Raw genomic sequence first — 15,870 nt, 5'->3', positions numbered from 1 at the left:
AGGTGACGGAGCAAAGTGGCCCTCAATGATCCCTAAACCAGACCCTGCACCTGTGGGAATATTCTAGGAAGAAGAAGATGGGGCCCTTGGTTCTCCCTGGACTTGGTTCTTTAGTTTCACACTTTTCATGACCCAAGTACATCATCAGTGTTGGTGAGTGTGATGTTTGCTCCCTGCTTTTTCAGGGCAAGCTATTGTGTATAAACAGAGAGCAAACTTCACTCCCTTCTAGCACTGATGATGTTCTCTAGTTGGGCCATGAAACGTCTGCAAGAAAACAACCAAGCTCAGAGAGCCTCAAGGAACCCATAGTCCTCCTCATCAATATTCATCCCACAGTCACTCTCTTCATCCAGCTATTCTGTCTCATACGGAAACTCCCTTCCTACAGCTTGACTCGCTTAGTGACCGTTCAAAGTTACAACGGACCCCCAGCTAGCTGGCTGGGGAATTCTAGGAGTTGAAGTCCACCCCTCTTAAAGGGGCTAAAGTTGAAAAAAAACACTGAACTAGATTTTTGGCATCAGATCTAGAAATGGTCCACGGAACATTCTTCATTTATTCGATTAGTTATCCCACCTTTGCAAGCAGTCCTCGACTTACGACAGTTCATTTAGCGACCGTTCAAAGTTACAATGGCACTGAATAGTTTAGGAACGCATCCCACAGTTACGACCTTTGCGGCATCCCCGTGGTCACGTGATCAAAATTCGGATGCTGGGCAACAGACTCCTCTTTACGACAGTCGCTGGGTCATGGGGATCCCCTTTTGCGACGAGCAAAGTACAATGGGGAAGCCAGATTCACTTAACAACTTGAGGGATTCACGTAACAACTGTGGCCAGAACTCACTTAACAAATGACTCACTTAAGGATGGAAATCTTGGGCTCAATGGTGATCCTAAGTCAAGGAGCATCTATATTACATATTCAAGGTGGCAAAGATGCCTAACTCTTCTTTCTCCTGTTTTCTCTTCAACAACAACCATGTGAGGTGAGTTGGACTGAGGGAGATAGACTGGCCAGTCACCCAGCTGCTTTCATGCCTAAGGCGGGACTAGAACTCTCTGTCTCCTGGTGATTGGCCCAAAATCACCCAGCCGGCTTCCATGCCTAAGGCGGGACTAGAACTCTCCGTTTCTTGATGATTGGCCCCAAATCACCCAGCTGATTTTCATGCCAAAGGCAGGACTAGAACTCTCCATCTCCTGGTGATTGGCCCCTTATCATCCAGCTGATTTTCATGCCAAAGGTGGGACTAGAACTCACCAGCTCCTGGTGATTGGCCCAAAGTCAGCTAGCAGACTTTCTTACATAAGGCAGAACCCACAAAGTCCTGGAGATCAGCTCAAAAGTTGCAAAACCCACTTTAATTCCTAAGGTGAGACTAGAACTCATTGTCTCCCAGAGTTTAGCCAAAGTTGCCAGGTTAGCTTTCATACTTAAGGCGGAACTAGAATTTGTGGTATCCTGGTGATTGACCTAAAATTACCCAATGAACTTTCTTACATAGGTGGGACTAGAACTTCCAATCCCACGATGATCGGTCCAAATCCCACTTTAATTCCTAAGGCTGGATTAGAACTCAGGGTCTTCTGGTGATTCACAAAAGTCACCCAGACTTACCTCCTGTACTTGCGCAACTGTTCCTGACACCTATTAGCTCTTCGGTGCCAGGCATCCAGGAACAACTCACTACTGGCATCCGGCTCACTCTCCCTTGTCCACTCCCCACTGGTCCAAGGCTCAGGCGCCTCCTGGTGGCCAACCAGCCTCTCTGCACCGTACTCAGAGTCGGAATCCTGTCCAGGGTCCTCCACATCCTCCAGAGCCAACTCATAGGGCCCCTCGCTGTCAGAGTCTGGTGGCAGCTTCAACGGCTCCTTCTGGGCCACACAACACATATGTTTTGCTATAAGTAATAATTGGATATGAATACTGAATGGTACCTATGAAAGAAAGATTAAGGTCAATAAAAAAGAACTAAGTTAAATTTAGTTAAGTTTTGTTTATTAGGGGGCAAATGTTATGATAAAGGACACAGTCAAATAAAGGAGGGATAATGATAACAACATATATACATATATGCATGGGTACAACATAAGGAAAGTGGTTGTAAATTGTAAACAATGATTTGGAAAGGAGGATTAGAAATTTTTGTTATTAAATATTATGGATGTTTAGCCAGAATAAGCCATAAGGATTCAGTGTTATTGGAGGATATTAGAAATAGCAAATGAAATGAAAGGCCAGTATGTGGTTATGTTTTAAATCTTGATATATTTTATGATGAAGGACGTTTAAACAACTATAGTCAAATGAAAATGGAGGTATGATGATGTAACATGTGTAAATATATCTGAGTTAAAATACTTAATATGAATTATGGTTGATGACTGTGGAAGAGATGCACGAAAGTCTTTTGTAACCAACTGATACACTTTCTACTGTAGGGTTATTACAATGTTCATCTGGATGGTTTTTGGAACTGCGGTTACACGTAATTGCAAGCGTCAGCAATTCTTTGCTTGCAGTGTTCCCAAGCATGTACAAGGACACAGGATGAAACAATGTATAACCTGTAACATTTGCTGCTTTGAATGTATAATATTTGAGTCTTTCATTGTGTGTGAAAACATGCATATTCTCATGAACACCAATGATGTAATTACTAACCAATTACTGTACCATGGAGAATTGTTAACCAATAATGGAATAATACGTAAAGTAGGTAAGAACTGAGAAACTAAGAAACTATAAAAATCCTGTCTGATGCTCAATGAAGTTGCTGTTGATTCTCAATAAACTGCTGTTGATTCTGCTATCTGTGGATTGGTTTCCTTTCACTCATCTTCAGCCTCCGGGGACAAATGCTACATTCTAGAGTACGTAAAGAAGGAGGATTCTTTGTGTTGTGTCTGTTTTGAAAATAAAAAAAAAATTATATATATATATATATATATATATAAATTAACGTTGATTGGATGAAGGCAAATATATGAGTCCCAGGATAATGTCTATGGAGCTTCTCCATCATTCAGGTCCTGGTTGTCCCAAAGGTGCTTTTTCAAGAGGCAACAGGACTCTCTTGGTTTTTCTTTGAAAATGTTTCGCTTACCTCCAAGAGAACTGAAGAAACTTCTTGAATGAGAAGCAAAAGTCTTCAAAGAAAAAACCAGAAAGTCCAGTCTTCTGAGGACGCCTGCTGAAGCCCATCTTCAGGGAACTTCTCTCTACCAGAATATATGCTTCAGATTATTCCATGCTTCATACTTATGTGGTGCCTTCCCATTGGTTGAGTGGTGTGTTGATGGCTGACAATTGGCTGTTCTTTCCTTGTGCTGCCAAGCCTCAGCTGCTAGGTACCTGATTGGCTGGTGGTAAATCAGCACACCTATTGACTGATGAGAGCTCCATTTCCTGGAGCCCCCGTCATCCTCGTTTAATGATTTCCTTGACTGTTTTTGCACCTGCTCGGCCAACAATCTTAATAGCTGCGAAATTGAATGCATATCCTTCTTCATTGCAATGTGAGGCTACCAATAGGTTTGGGTAATGTTGATTGGCTTTCTATTTATCCACAACCTTAACACAGAATATGGTTTTTAAGATGTTAGTTTAATGAAAAGAAGGACCAGTGGTGACATGATAGCAGTCTTCCAATATCTCAGGGGCTGTCCCAAAGAAATGGGAGTCAAGCTATTCTCCAAAGTGTCTGAAGGCAGGAAAAGAAACAAAGAACAGCATAGCATAGCATAGCATACCATGGAATAGGAATAGGAATAGGAATGGAATGGAATAGACATATGTAGGGTTTTTACAGTGAATCATCTGGATGGTCCTTAGAACTGAGGTTACACGTGTAAGTACAAAGTGCGGCAATCTGCAGAAAATATTTGCTTGTCAGCTATTCTTTGCTTGCAGCGTGTTCCCAGGCATGAAGGACACGGGATGATGAAACAAAGTATAACTTGCAACATTTTATTCATTTGAATGATAACACTTGATTCATTCAGCTGCAACAACATGCACATTCTCACGAACACCAATGATGTAAGGCCTAACCAATTGTTGTGCCTTGGAGACTTGTTAGCCAATAATGATATAACACGCAAAGTAGGTAGAACTAAAGAAGCTGCAAACACTATAAGAATGATGTTTCATGATTAATAATTTTGCTGTTGATTCTGCTATCTATGGAATGCTTTGTTCAATAAACTTTTGTTGGTTTAGCTATCCGTGGGTGGATTACATTCTTTCATCTTCAGCCTCGGGACCCTAATCACTACAGACATAGACATAGAAATTAGAATAGAATAGAAATAGAATAGCATAGAATAGAATTCAAATAGAATAGAAGAGAATAGAAATAGAAATAACATAACATAGCATAGAAATAGAAATGGAATAGAATAGAAAGAATAGAATAAGAATAGAATAATAAGAATAAGAATGGAAATGGAAGAGAAGAGAAGAGAAGAGAAGAGAAGAGAATAGGACCTTGGGGGTCTTCTAGTCCAGGAGGAGGAGCAGGAGGACCTATACCAGTGATGGCTAACCTTTTCCGGACTGAGTGCCCAATGTGCGTGTGAATTGGCATGAATGCACGCATGTGCACCCAAACCCTCCAAATGCAATGTCCATGCAATCCCACGGCAAGAGGCATGTTCCTGTGCTTGCATACGTGCCCCCCCATGCACCCCATCTCCTGCACATGTGCGGCAGGGAACTGAAGACCAGTTGACCAGCGGGCAGTAAGCGGTGCCGGAGCTGAACTGAGGAGACAGCTTGTGTGCCCACAGAGAGGGCTCTGCATGACACCTCTGGCACGTGGGCCATAGGTTTACCATCACGGAGCTGTACCATTTCAGAGAAGTGACTGTCTAGTCTCTTCTTAAATGGATGGAAACTAATGAAGGAGAGAAGCAAGCTGCAATTAAGGAGAAATACCCAGAGAGTCAGAACAATCAAGCAGTGGGACAACCAGTCTTCATAACTTGTGGTTGCTCCAACTCTGGAAGTTTTAAAGAAGAGGTTGGACAACCATTTGTCTGAAGTGATATAAGGTCACCTGCCTGAGCTAGGGGTTGGACTAGAAGACCTACAAAGTCCCTTTCAACTCAGTTGTTTTGAAATAATTGGAGAATTCCATTCAGTTCAAAGTTCATTCTGATTAAGACAATAGCTGTGACTCATGATAACAGCAGATAACTGTGTTCAGCAAGAGCATTGAAGATATCCATTTTTAATAAGGTATTTCTTTAACAGACATTGGGACTCTGAATGTAACATCATCTCATATTGTTGTTTGACTTATTATCTTTTATTTCGTGCATAAAGTCTTTTTCAGTAATGAAACTGTTTTTGTCCAATTCAGGAAACGTCCAGCAAGTGAAGGGCAGCTCAAATCTCTGGAGAAACCGCAGATGCCTTGATATGCCCTGTAACCTCATAAGTGGCCCTCAATGATCCAAAACTGGACCCTGCACCTGTGGGAATATGCTAGGAAGAAGAAGATGGGGCCCTTGGTGCTCCCTGGACTTGGTTCTTTAGTTACACAGATTTCATGACGCAACTACATCATCAGTGCTGGTGAGTGTGATGTTCACTCCCTGCTTATTTGGGGCAAGCTACTGTGTATAAACAGAGAGCAAACTTCACTCCCTTCTAGCTCTGATTATGTTTTCTAGTTGGGCCATGAAATATCTGCAAGAAAACCCTTCTTCTCCTCCACTCTGAAAACCTTGTACTCCCTTGTACTACTGACAATGTTCCCTATGTGAGGGATGCCCGAATTAATCATGAGCCTCAACCCAACCTTCAAAAGAAATCCAGTTATTTATTAGGAGCTTCATATCCATCCCATCCAAATGGAGCCAACTCTGACCTCACTTTTTTGCGTGTTAGCTCTGACCCTGTTTCCCCCTCCCCCAAGGTGGGTCATCAGTCGACGAAGCAATTTCGCAGGTTGTAGATGTTGATAAATCAAGGACTACCAACCTCTGGAGACTGGTTGCTTCCTGGCCATTCCAATCGGAGGAAAAAAATCCAGACACTTCATCTCACCATTTGTGGCAGAGCTTTTCCTTCTGTTCCTCTCAAAAGCTCTCTTGGCTCCAGCTGATGCAATCCGGATGGTCCTTCTTAGGGGCTTCGTGTCTGTCCCAGCTAGAAAAGTCGAATCAATGATCCGATGCACCCTGAGGCAGAAGGGAGACCAACCCTCCCCTTGGAAACACAGAAAAACCTCTTCCTTCCTCTGCTCCTTCACTTCCTCACAACTTCTTTTTTGTTGTCGTTGTTGTCAAAGCAGATTCCTGCAGACCACAAAGTCACCAGGGGGAAAATGAGTGGATGGCAGCCCATCAGCCAGAAGCTTTCAAGGCAACAAAGCACTTCCTACTTCTTTTCTAAAGAGAAGGTAAATATGCTGAGCTTTTCCCCTTTTAGGGCGCCAGTTGTCTTAGACAAAGGTCAGAAGAGGACAACTTGCTTATCTCCATCAATTTTTATCTCTTTTCTTCTTCTGTGCTTTGAAATCTAGGGTAGAGTTCCAATCCATCCATCTCCCCTTTCCATATTCCGCTCTTGCCATTGCCAACCCCGCTCACTTTGTTGTCAGTATCCACAGTTTTCTTATCTCTTTGCTCATTTTTTCCTTCCATCCTTCAAATTCTGTCCTTCACTTTCTTCATTTGCTAAACATCCTCAGTTTCTCCATCAGATTTTTCTGTTTTGTATTCCATATTCTCCAATCTCTTCAATTCTCTCTGTCACAACTAATAGATTTTGAATTTCAAACAATCATTTGCAATATTACAGTTTCTTTTTTTCTGCTGGGCCATTCTTTCAATTTTTCAGATACTGCCACTATAGGGTTCAAGGCTATTTTAATAAACTTCAAACAGGTTCATTTATTATCTTTATAGATATATTAGTTTGATAATATGATATTTTATATAAACAATATATGGAGATTATGAGAGGAGGTTTAAAAGCTTTATCTAGAATATGTTATAAAGATGTATTGCGATTGGATGATTTTAGGATGATTTAATGGAATATTATCATATAATCCTATTCTAGATTTTGAATATTATATATAAAAGGACGTAAAAACAATTATAGTCAAATTAATGTTGAGATATAATAATTGCAATATACATGAATATAGGTGAATTTAAAATATGTGATTTGATATGAAAAGCAGGTGATGACTATGGAAGAGATGCATGGAAGTACCGTAACCAACTGACACACTTTCTACAATTTGTAATGGAAGATGGCTTTTTTATTTTTATTTTTGTGTTTGTTTGTCCTTGTTCAGAAACAAATAAAAATTGTTTAAAAAAAGAGGACAAATTCCTGTAGCCAACTCTACACTGCCCACTAGTCACGGCCAACTGGCTGTGGGTTAATTCAACAATTCAAATGTTTTCCAATAATGTTAAAAGTCATTTTAACGTTTGTCGTTTCATTTTGTCTCTCCTTTGGCATCCTTTCTTTGATGCTTCAATATTAGACAGACAAATGAATATTAGAATTACAGACTTGGAAGGGGGCCTTGGAGATCTTCTAGTCCAACCCCTTGCTCAAGCAGAAAACCCTTTACCATTTCAGGCAAATGGTTGTCCAATCTCAACTTAAAAGCCGCAAGTGATGCAGCACCTACAACCTCTGGAGGCAAACTGTTCTACTGGTTAATTGTTCTCACTGTTAGAAAGTTCCTCCTTAGTTCTAGGTTGGTTCTCTCCTTGATTAGTCACAGACTAACATAATAAGAGAGTTGGAAGGGACCTCGGAGGTCTTCTAGTCCAACTTTCTGCTCAAGGAGGAAACCCTATACCCTTTAAGGCAAATGTTGTCCAATCTCTTCTTAAAAATCTCTAGTGAAGAAGCACCCACAACTTCTGGAGGCAAACTGTTCCAGTGATTAATTGTCTTCATTGTTAGGAAGTTCCTCCTTAGTTCTCCTTGATTAGTCACAGAATTACATAATAAGGGAGTTGGAAGGGACCTCGGAGATCTTCTACTAAGATCTTCCACTAAGAAGTTTCTACTTAGTTCTAGGTTGGTTCTCTCCTTGATAAGTTTCCATCCGTTGCTTCTCGTCCTGACTTCTGGTCCCTTGGAGAATAGGTTGACTCCCACTTCTTTGCGGCCACCCTGAGATATTGGAACACTGCTATTAGTGCAACTCTTGTTCCCTACTGAGTGGGCCATGGCGGGTAAGCCATGCTTAGTTGGAAATGGCCCTGTGCTTGACCACACTTGCTCCTTTTCTGATCATCCTTTGTCCTGTTCTTCCTTTTCCTGGATGATGGGTGGCGCTCCCTCAGACTCGCAAACTCTTTTTCCAACCTTCAGATAAACCTGTACAAATATTATGGCTTCAAATTGAGGAATACCAAGCAGAAGGACCTTGTAAAAGATCACCTCAAGAAGCTTCTGGCAATCTCACTTGAAGACGAGACAGACAGAGAGGTGAGTGGGAGTGGGCTTCCTGTGGGGTCTGAGACCTGCAACTTTGTGGGGTCCTTGGTGCTCTCTGAGCTTGGTTACAAGAAATGTAAACCTTTTGCGACCCAACTAGGTCATCTCATCAGTTCTAGAAGGGAACAGGATTTGAAGAGGGGAGGTGAAGGGAGGAGAAGAGAATAGGAGAGGAGGAGAGGAAGGAGTGGGAGGAGGAAGGAGGAGGGGAGGAGAGGAAGAAGAGGAAGGAGGGGAGGAGGAGGAGAACTGTGGGGGTTTTGGAGTAGGAGGAAGAAGTCTGTGGGGTCCTTGGTGCTCTGTGTGCTTGATTGCTTTCTTGCAGATATTTTATTACCCAGTTAGGTAATTTCATCAGTGGTAGAAGGGCCTGGGGCTTGCAAAGAGGAGGAGGAGGAGGAGGAGGAAGAGGATTATTAAAAAAAGAAAATGCAAATGTCCTAATTCACAAGCATTGCTTTGCCTAGGGAATCTCGGAGAGCATCCACCTAGCTGCACACCATCATCTTCCCGAAATTCTCTTGGTCCTCAGGGAGGTCGGTAACATCGCACAGCCCAAGAGACCATCTCTCTTGGAAGACTCCCATGAGGTAAGACAAGGGATGGGGTTCCAAGGTCCAAAACTCAGTAGAGAAGAAGGCTGGGGGATTTTGGGAAGGAAAGTCCTAGATGTTTAGAAGGATGGATGCTCCAGGTGATCTGGTCTCTTCAGGCTAGTCATAGATCTCAAAGACCTGAGACCAGCGCTGAGATTGTAGGTGGGGCTGGAAATTCTCCACCTCCATCTCCTGGAGGACCATTTTATAAGTCTAGAGAAGATCATGAATTGTCCAACAAACGTCTCAAGTAGACTCAAAGGTGCTTTTTCAAAGGGCTTGGACTTTGTTTGTCCTTGAAGACATTTCGCTTCTCATGCAGGAAGCTTCTTCTGTTTTGACCAAAGTCAGAACTGAAGAAGCCTCTTGGATGAGAAGCGAAACCTCTTCAAGGAAAAAAAGAAGTCCAATTGCCTTTGGAAAAAGCCCCTTTGGGACAACCATGACCTGGATGACTAAGAATCTCCATCTGTTTCCATCCATGGCTTCTTGTCTTGTCTTCTGGTGCTTTGGAAGAGAGTTTGACCCCCTTGTTTTTGTCCTGGCAGGACCCACAATATGTGTCTGACAGAAGGATTAGGACAACATTAATCCTCTGCTATGGACAAGCAGCCCAGGGAGCCTCCCCTGAAGACCTGGGTGATTTCATCCAACCCATCGTGTCCGAAATTCTTGTCCAGTACACCACTATGAACAAGGTAGGCTGGTTTCCACCCTCGTGTCAGTGCTGGCAGAACTGTTGCTTTCCTCTTGTTAGTTCCTTGATCTTTTGTTTACTGCTGCCTTGTTTGTCTGGGGTTAATCCCTGCTTCTCTGGATTTCAGTTGATGGTGAAAAAATATAAGAAACGTCTGTAAAAACCAAATAAGCTCAGGGAGCACCAAGGGCTCCACAATTCAACCCTGAGCTACAAATATCCCCTTTTGGTGAACAAGGACAACCTGACTGCAGTTCTTAGAGGTTGCTGGGGAGAATCTAGTTTAAAACAAGTGACCTCCAGCCCCCACTTATGCCTCCCATTCAGATCTGCTTCCTGTTCCAATTGCCCTGGAGATGATGAAATGCTAGTGGTTTCTTTATCTATGGTCATATCACATTCATTACACTCAAGGCAGCGCATTATCCTCTTTCTTCCTTTTTACACAACCACAACAACCCTCTGATGTGTGTTGGATTGAAAGAGAAGAACTGGGCCAGATGTGGACTCACCCAGCTGGCTCTCATGCTGAAGGTGGGACTAGAACTCACAGTCAATAGCAATAGCAATAGCAATAGCAGTAGACTTATATACTGCTTCATAGGCCTTTCAGGCCTCTCTAAGCGGTTTACAGAGAGTCAGCATATTGCCCCCAACAATCTGGGTCCTCATTTTACCCACCTCGGAAGGATGGAAGGCTGAGTCAACCCTGAGCCGGTGAGATTTGAACCGCTGACCTGCTGATCTAGCAGTAGCCTGCAGTGCTGCATTTAACCACTGCGCCACCTTGGCGATTGGCTCAGACAATTGACTTTCATGGCTATAGTGGGACTAGAGCTCTCCATCTCTTGGTGATTGACCCAAAGTCTCTCAGCTGCCTCTCATGCCTAAGGCGGGACTAGAATCCAGAATGTCCAGGAGATATTTTGATTGGGAGCCCCCCGGAGTTCAAGAAAAGACTGTCAGCTATGTAAAGGTTGAAATAAATAGATGCACCCTCTTCCCTCTGGTGTCTTCTCACCTCACCCTCTTCCCATTTGGGTTTCCCAGGACGAAGGCCTGAAGAAAGCCTTCATGAGGTCCATCATCATGGTCACCAAAGCGGCTGCCCTCAGCAGGAGGCAAGACCTCCATCTACCCCAGAAACAGGAATTGGTCACCAAGATCATCGTAAGTGGGGACGGGGGGCAGGTGCTCCTGGGCGCATTTAAGTTTGAAAGAGAATTTGAACTGAATTTAGTTCTAATCAATTGGGCCCCAAACGATTCTGTTGCTAAGTTGCACAGCTGGTAAGTGAATTCTGCCCCATTGTATGACTTCTCTTTCCACCGTTGTTAGCTGAATCACTGCCGTTAAATTAGTCACACGGTTGTTAAGTGAATTTGGCATCTCCTTTGTTTTTATTATTAGTATTTATTTTTATATCCATAGACAGACAGACAGACGGACAGACAGACAGACAGACAGACAGAAAAATAGATGATGATTATGATGATGATGATGATGATGATGATGATGATGATGATGATGATGATATAGATAGATAGATAGATAGATAGATAGAGAGAGAGATAGAGAGATAGAGAGATAGAGAGATAGAGAGATAGATAGATAGATAGATAGATAGATAGATAGATAGATAGATAGATAGATAGATAGATAGATAGAGTTCTGACCCCCTCCTCCATCCAGTAACGAATGCCGAGACAAACTTAAATGGAATGTACTTTATTAGCAAGACACCAAAACCTCGGTGGCTGAAAGCCAAGCATAACAAAGGATAAGGACCTTGGCAGCAACTCAGACAAGCCTCGGCAGCAATCCAGCCTGCCAATCTAGTTACAAAAGTTCTCCAACTTTTAATCAATGCGTTAACTTCTGCAAGAGGGTCGTGTGTGCAAGCAGTCCTTTTTATAGTCTGGAGAGGAGCCTATAGTCTGGAGAGGAGTGCAATTACCTCCTGTAACTGCGCAACTGTTCCTGGCGCCTAGTAGCTCTTCAGTGCCAAGCATCCAGGAACAACTCACTGCTGACCTCAGGCTCACTCTCCCTTGTTTCCTCCCCACTGGTCCAAGGCTCAGGCGCCACCTGGTGGCCAATCAGCTTCTCTATGCCCTGCTTGGAGTTGGAACCCTGTCCAGGGTCCTCTACATCCTCCAGAGCCGACTCATCAGGCCCCTCGCTGTCAGAGTCTGGTGGCAGCTCCAATGGCTCCTGCTGGGTCACAACAGATAGATAGATAGATAGATAGATAATTAGATAGATAGATAGATAGATAGATAGATAGATAGATAGATATGGATGGATAGTGAGAGAGAGAGAAAGAGAGAGAGACAGACAGATAGACAAATATTTAATATATAAAGTAGAATGAAAAATAGAAATGGGAAATTAGGGGAAGAAAAAAAATGCATTGAAACTTTCTAGAAGAAACTACACAGCCAATGTCCAGAATGGCAGAGGGTGGAAGTGTATAACATTAAGAGCGGTGGATTTAATTCCCAGAATTCTCTGGCCTTTAGGGATTCTGAGAGTTGAAGTTCACAGGTCATAGTGAAGCCCTAGTTACCCATCCTTGACTTAAACCATCGTCAGGAGACACTGCAAACTGCCATCAATGCAGGATGGTTTCCAAGCAACCAAAATATGATCCTATGATCCCTGAGGAAGAAGAGCCTCTCAGAACTTCAAATCTGGGTCATAAGTAGTCCTTGGGTGTTAGAATTAGAAGAACAAAGTTGGAAGAGACCTTGGAGGTCCTCTAGTCCAGCCAGGAAACCCTATACCACTTCAGACAAATGGCTATTTGGAAATGGAAATTTCCCCTTAGTTCTAAGAGGGATCCTGGAGAGATCCGTCATAATTTTAAATGGTGGCTAAGTGACCAGTTGTAAGTTGAGGACTTCCCATGTCAACCAGGAAAGGTGTAGAGATGGGAATAGTGCCAGCTGGATGGTGGCCACATCTCAGGAGCTTTCTTACACGTCTTTCCTTCTCCTTTCAGGAAGTCATTGAAGATGAGCCCCTGATACCCTTGTCTGTCACAATTCTCCATCAAGCCATCGTCACCATCACCTGCATGAGGTACGTACCTGCACCACCCTCATCTTTCCCCCAGCTGAGGAGGAACTTGGAGTTGCACCAAGTGATGGGATTTCCATGGAAAGTCCCCGTGTTCTAGAGCATGGGGGGGGGGTCAAACTCCATTTCATTGAGGAACACGTCAGGGTTCTGGTGGGTGGGTGGATTGATGGTTCGATGGATGAAGAGAGAGAGGGAGGGAGGGGGAGGGAAGGATAGATAGATAGATAGATCCAGGAGAGCAGGAGTTCAAACTCTATTTCATTGATTTGCTGGAAGAAATGTCCTTCTGGTTTCGGCTCCAAGTGAGGAATAAGACATTGGAGACATGGAGGCTGCTTGGAAAGATGGTTTTAATGGTGGACAGGACCACATGGCTTGAGTCCTGAACAGAAAAGGTGATCACGTGCCTCAATGTTGGTGGAGAAGAGAAGCTGACTCTTTGGTTTTATGCCATCTCTGGCCTTCGATCTTGAGCTTGCATTCTGATTGGTTGTCAGACTCCCATGGGCCCATGCAGGTGCAACTCTCTAGGCTGTGTTTTGAATACAGGTTTGGTTGAGTTCTCAGATGCCATGTGGTGAGTTGGGTCAATATTATCATGCCTTAATCCCAACCCCCTGGAGCTGAAGGGAAGAACTCTTTATTATGCAAAGGGACTGGTTTGGCCATCTTAATAGCCCATTGATAAAGGGGTGGGAGCAGGAAGCTGCAGGGAGCTATTCTCTCTTCCTTTTCACATCCAGGGAAATATTCTGCCTTTTCAATATTTCCTAGGATATTTCATTTTTCTGGGAGAGGGCTGGGTGATAACTTTCCACAATCCCTACTTTTTTAAAAACATGTGAGTGGGACACACACCTTCTTGGAAAAAGATTAAAATTGGTTATTAATTCCCAATTAGAATTAAAATTTAGAAGTACTCACCCTCTTTCCAGGCAGCCTTTGAGCTCAAAGTCAAAACACCTTTAAAACCTAGATCCAAATGGCTAAGGCCAAGATAAAGCCCACCCACAGACTCAATGGGGTCTATGCCAGTATGGGAGGCTTACCTAGGCTATATCCATTGGTTAGGCTAGCTTAGAGTCTCATCTAGGTTGCCAATTGTTGGAAGAAATGTCCTTCTGGTTTCGGCTCCAAGTGGGGAAAAAGACACTGGAGACATGGAGGCTGCTTGGAAAGATGGTTTATTGGTGGACAGGAGAACATGACTTGAGTCCTGAACAGAAAAGGTGATCACATTCTTCAATGTTGGTGGAGAAGAAGAGAAGGGCTGAGGGAGGGGCTTGCTAGGCTTTTTATAACCTGTTCAGTCCCACCTCTGTTTCCTGTTCCTGTGTAACAAATTATTCTGATTGGTTGTCAGGCTCCCATGGGGCCATGCAGGGGCACCTCTCTAGGCTGCATTTTGAATCCAGGTTTGGTTGAGTTCTCAGATGCCATTGGGTGAATTGGGTAAAGGGCCAGTATCATCATGCCTTAATCCCATCACCTGGAGCTGAAGGGGAGGATTCTTTATTATGTAAAGGAAGTAGCTTGGTCATCTTAATGGCCCATTGATAAAGGGGGTGGGGGCAGGAAGCTGCAGGGAGCTATTCTCTCTTCCTTTTCACATCCAGGGAAATATTCTGACTTTTCAATATTTCCTAGGATATTTCATTTTTCTGGGAGAGGGCGGGGTGATAACTTTCCATAGGAGGACACATCAGGGCTGTGGTGGGTGGGTGGGTGAAGGATGGACGGACGGATGGATGGATGGATGGATGGATGGAGAGGGAGGGAGGGAGGGAGGGAGGGCTAGATAGATAGATAGATAGATAGATAGATAGATAGATAGATAGATAGATAGATAGATAGATAGATAGACAGACAGACAGACAGACAGACAGACAGACAGACAGACAGAAAATTCTTTACACTGAGAACAATCAATCAGTGGGTTTGCCTCCAGATGTTGTGTGCTCTCCATCACTCGAGGTTTTCGGAAAAAGAGAGGACAAGCATCTGACTGGGATGGTTTAAGGACCATCAAGCAAGAGTTGGAGTAGAAGACATCCAAGGTCCCTTTTAGCCCCCTGAGTCTAGGATCTCCTCACACCTCCCTCCTCTTTTCTTGTCTTTCATCAGCCGTATGAAGCCCTCCTTGAACTCTGAGGTGAGGTCTGAAGTGGTCAACCAAAGCATCCGGAAGGTGTTTTCGTTGCCAGCTCTCAAAGTGTCCACAATGAAAACAGATAGCCAACCCCCATCATTTCACTCTCAGGTGAGCAGTCCAGATGGAGCAAAGCAATAGGGGATCCACCTGGAAACAAGGATGCAGTGAACAGGATTCCTGATCTCCTGAACAGCCCTGGATCCATCCCTCGAGCCAAAGGTCCCCTTGGCTTGTCCCTTCCTCTTTGGTCTTGAAAGTCTGCTTCCCCTTCTCGTTCTACGTTTCTGGATCCCAGGAGTCCCTATTTTGAAGCCCTAAACATTTCCAGGGGTTTTTCCTCCCCATCTTTCCTCTCTTCCTCCACTTCTCTTTTATCTTCTGGTTGAAGGATCTTTTCAAGACCAATTCCCATCTCCTCCCTTTGCCCCCCAACAAAAGAAGGGCCATGGTGGGGCAGAGCAACCATGGTCTGCAGGCACTAGCTATGATTCCTAGCAGAGGTGGGTTCCTACCAGTTTGCACCAGTTCGGTAGAACTAGTTCGTCAAATCCACTGAACCGTTTAGAAGAGGTTCCACCAGTGGAACTTTCTGAAACCCAACACTGACACACATACATACACACACATACACACACACACACACACACACACACACACACACACAGACACACAGAAAGAGAAAGAAAGGAAGAAATAAATAAAGAAAAAAAAGAAAAAGTGAGAGAGATGAAAGAAAAAAAGGAAAAGGGGACAGAGAGACAAAAGGAAGGAGAGAGAGAAAGAGAGAGAGAGACAGAGAGAGAGAAACACATGGCCAGCAAGCTACTCCCACCAGGTCACATGGCGGC

At 43.7% G+C, this 15,870-nt stretch overlaps 1 protein-coding gene across 1 annotated transcript in view; it reads left to right on the top strand.

The window, feature by feature from the left end:
* Positions 1 to 6,346: 6,346 nt before the first annotated feature.
* Positions 6,347 to 15,870, top strand: part of LOC148045385 (maestro heat-like repeat family member 5) — a 59,263-nt gene continuing 49,739 nt past the window's right edge. Inside the window, exons 1-7 of the mRNA XM_087716196.1 lie at positions 6,347 to 6,421; positions 8,368 to 8,484; positions 8,961 to 9,083; positions 9,638 to 9,787; positions 10,837 to 10,956; positions 12,791 to 12,870; positions 14,995 to 15,130. Of these exons, the coding sequence (XP_087572322.1) occupies positions 6,347 to 6,421; positions 8,368 to 8,484; positions 8,961 to 9,083; positions 9,638 to 9,787; positions 10,837 to 10,956; positions 12,791 to 12,870; positions 14,995 to 15,130 (801 nt within the window). The remainder of the gene's footprint in view (positions 6,422 to 8,367; positions 8,485 to 8,960; positions 9,084 to 9,637; positions 9,788 to 10,836; positions 10,957 to 12,790; positions 12,871 to 14,994; positions 15,131 to 15,870) is intronic.

The sequence above is a fragment of the Thamnophis sirtalis genome, unplaced genomic scaffold, assembly GCF_051295495.1.
Source record: "Thamnophis sirtalis isolate CommonGarterSnake01/CBP01778 unplaced genomic scaffold, rThaSir2_p1.2 scaffold_5, whole genome shotgun sequence".
NCBI classification, from domain to species: domain Eukaryota; kingdom Metazoa; phylum Chordata; class Lepidosauria; order Squamata; family Natricidae; genus Thamnophis; species Thamnophis sirtalis.
Note: the sequence above shows the minus strand (reverse complement) of the source record. Positions and strands in the feature narration are given on the sequence as shown.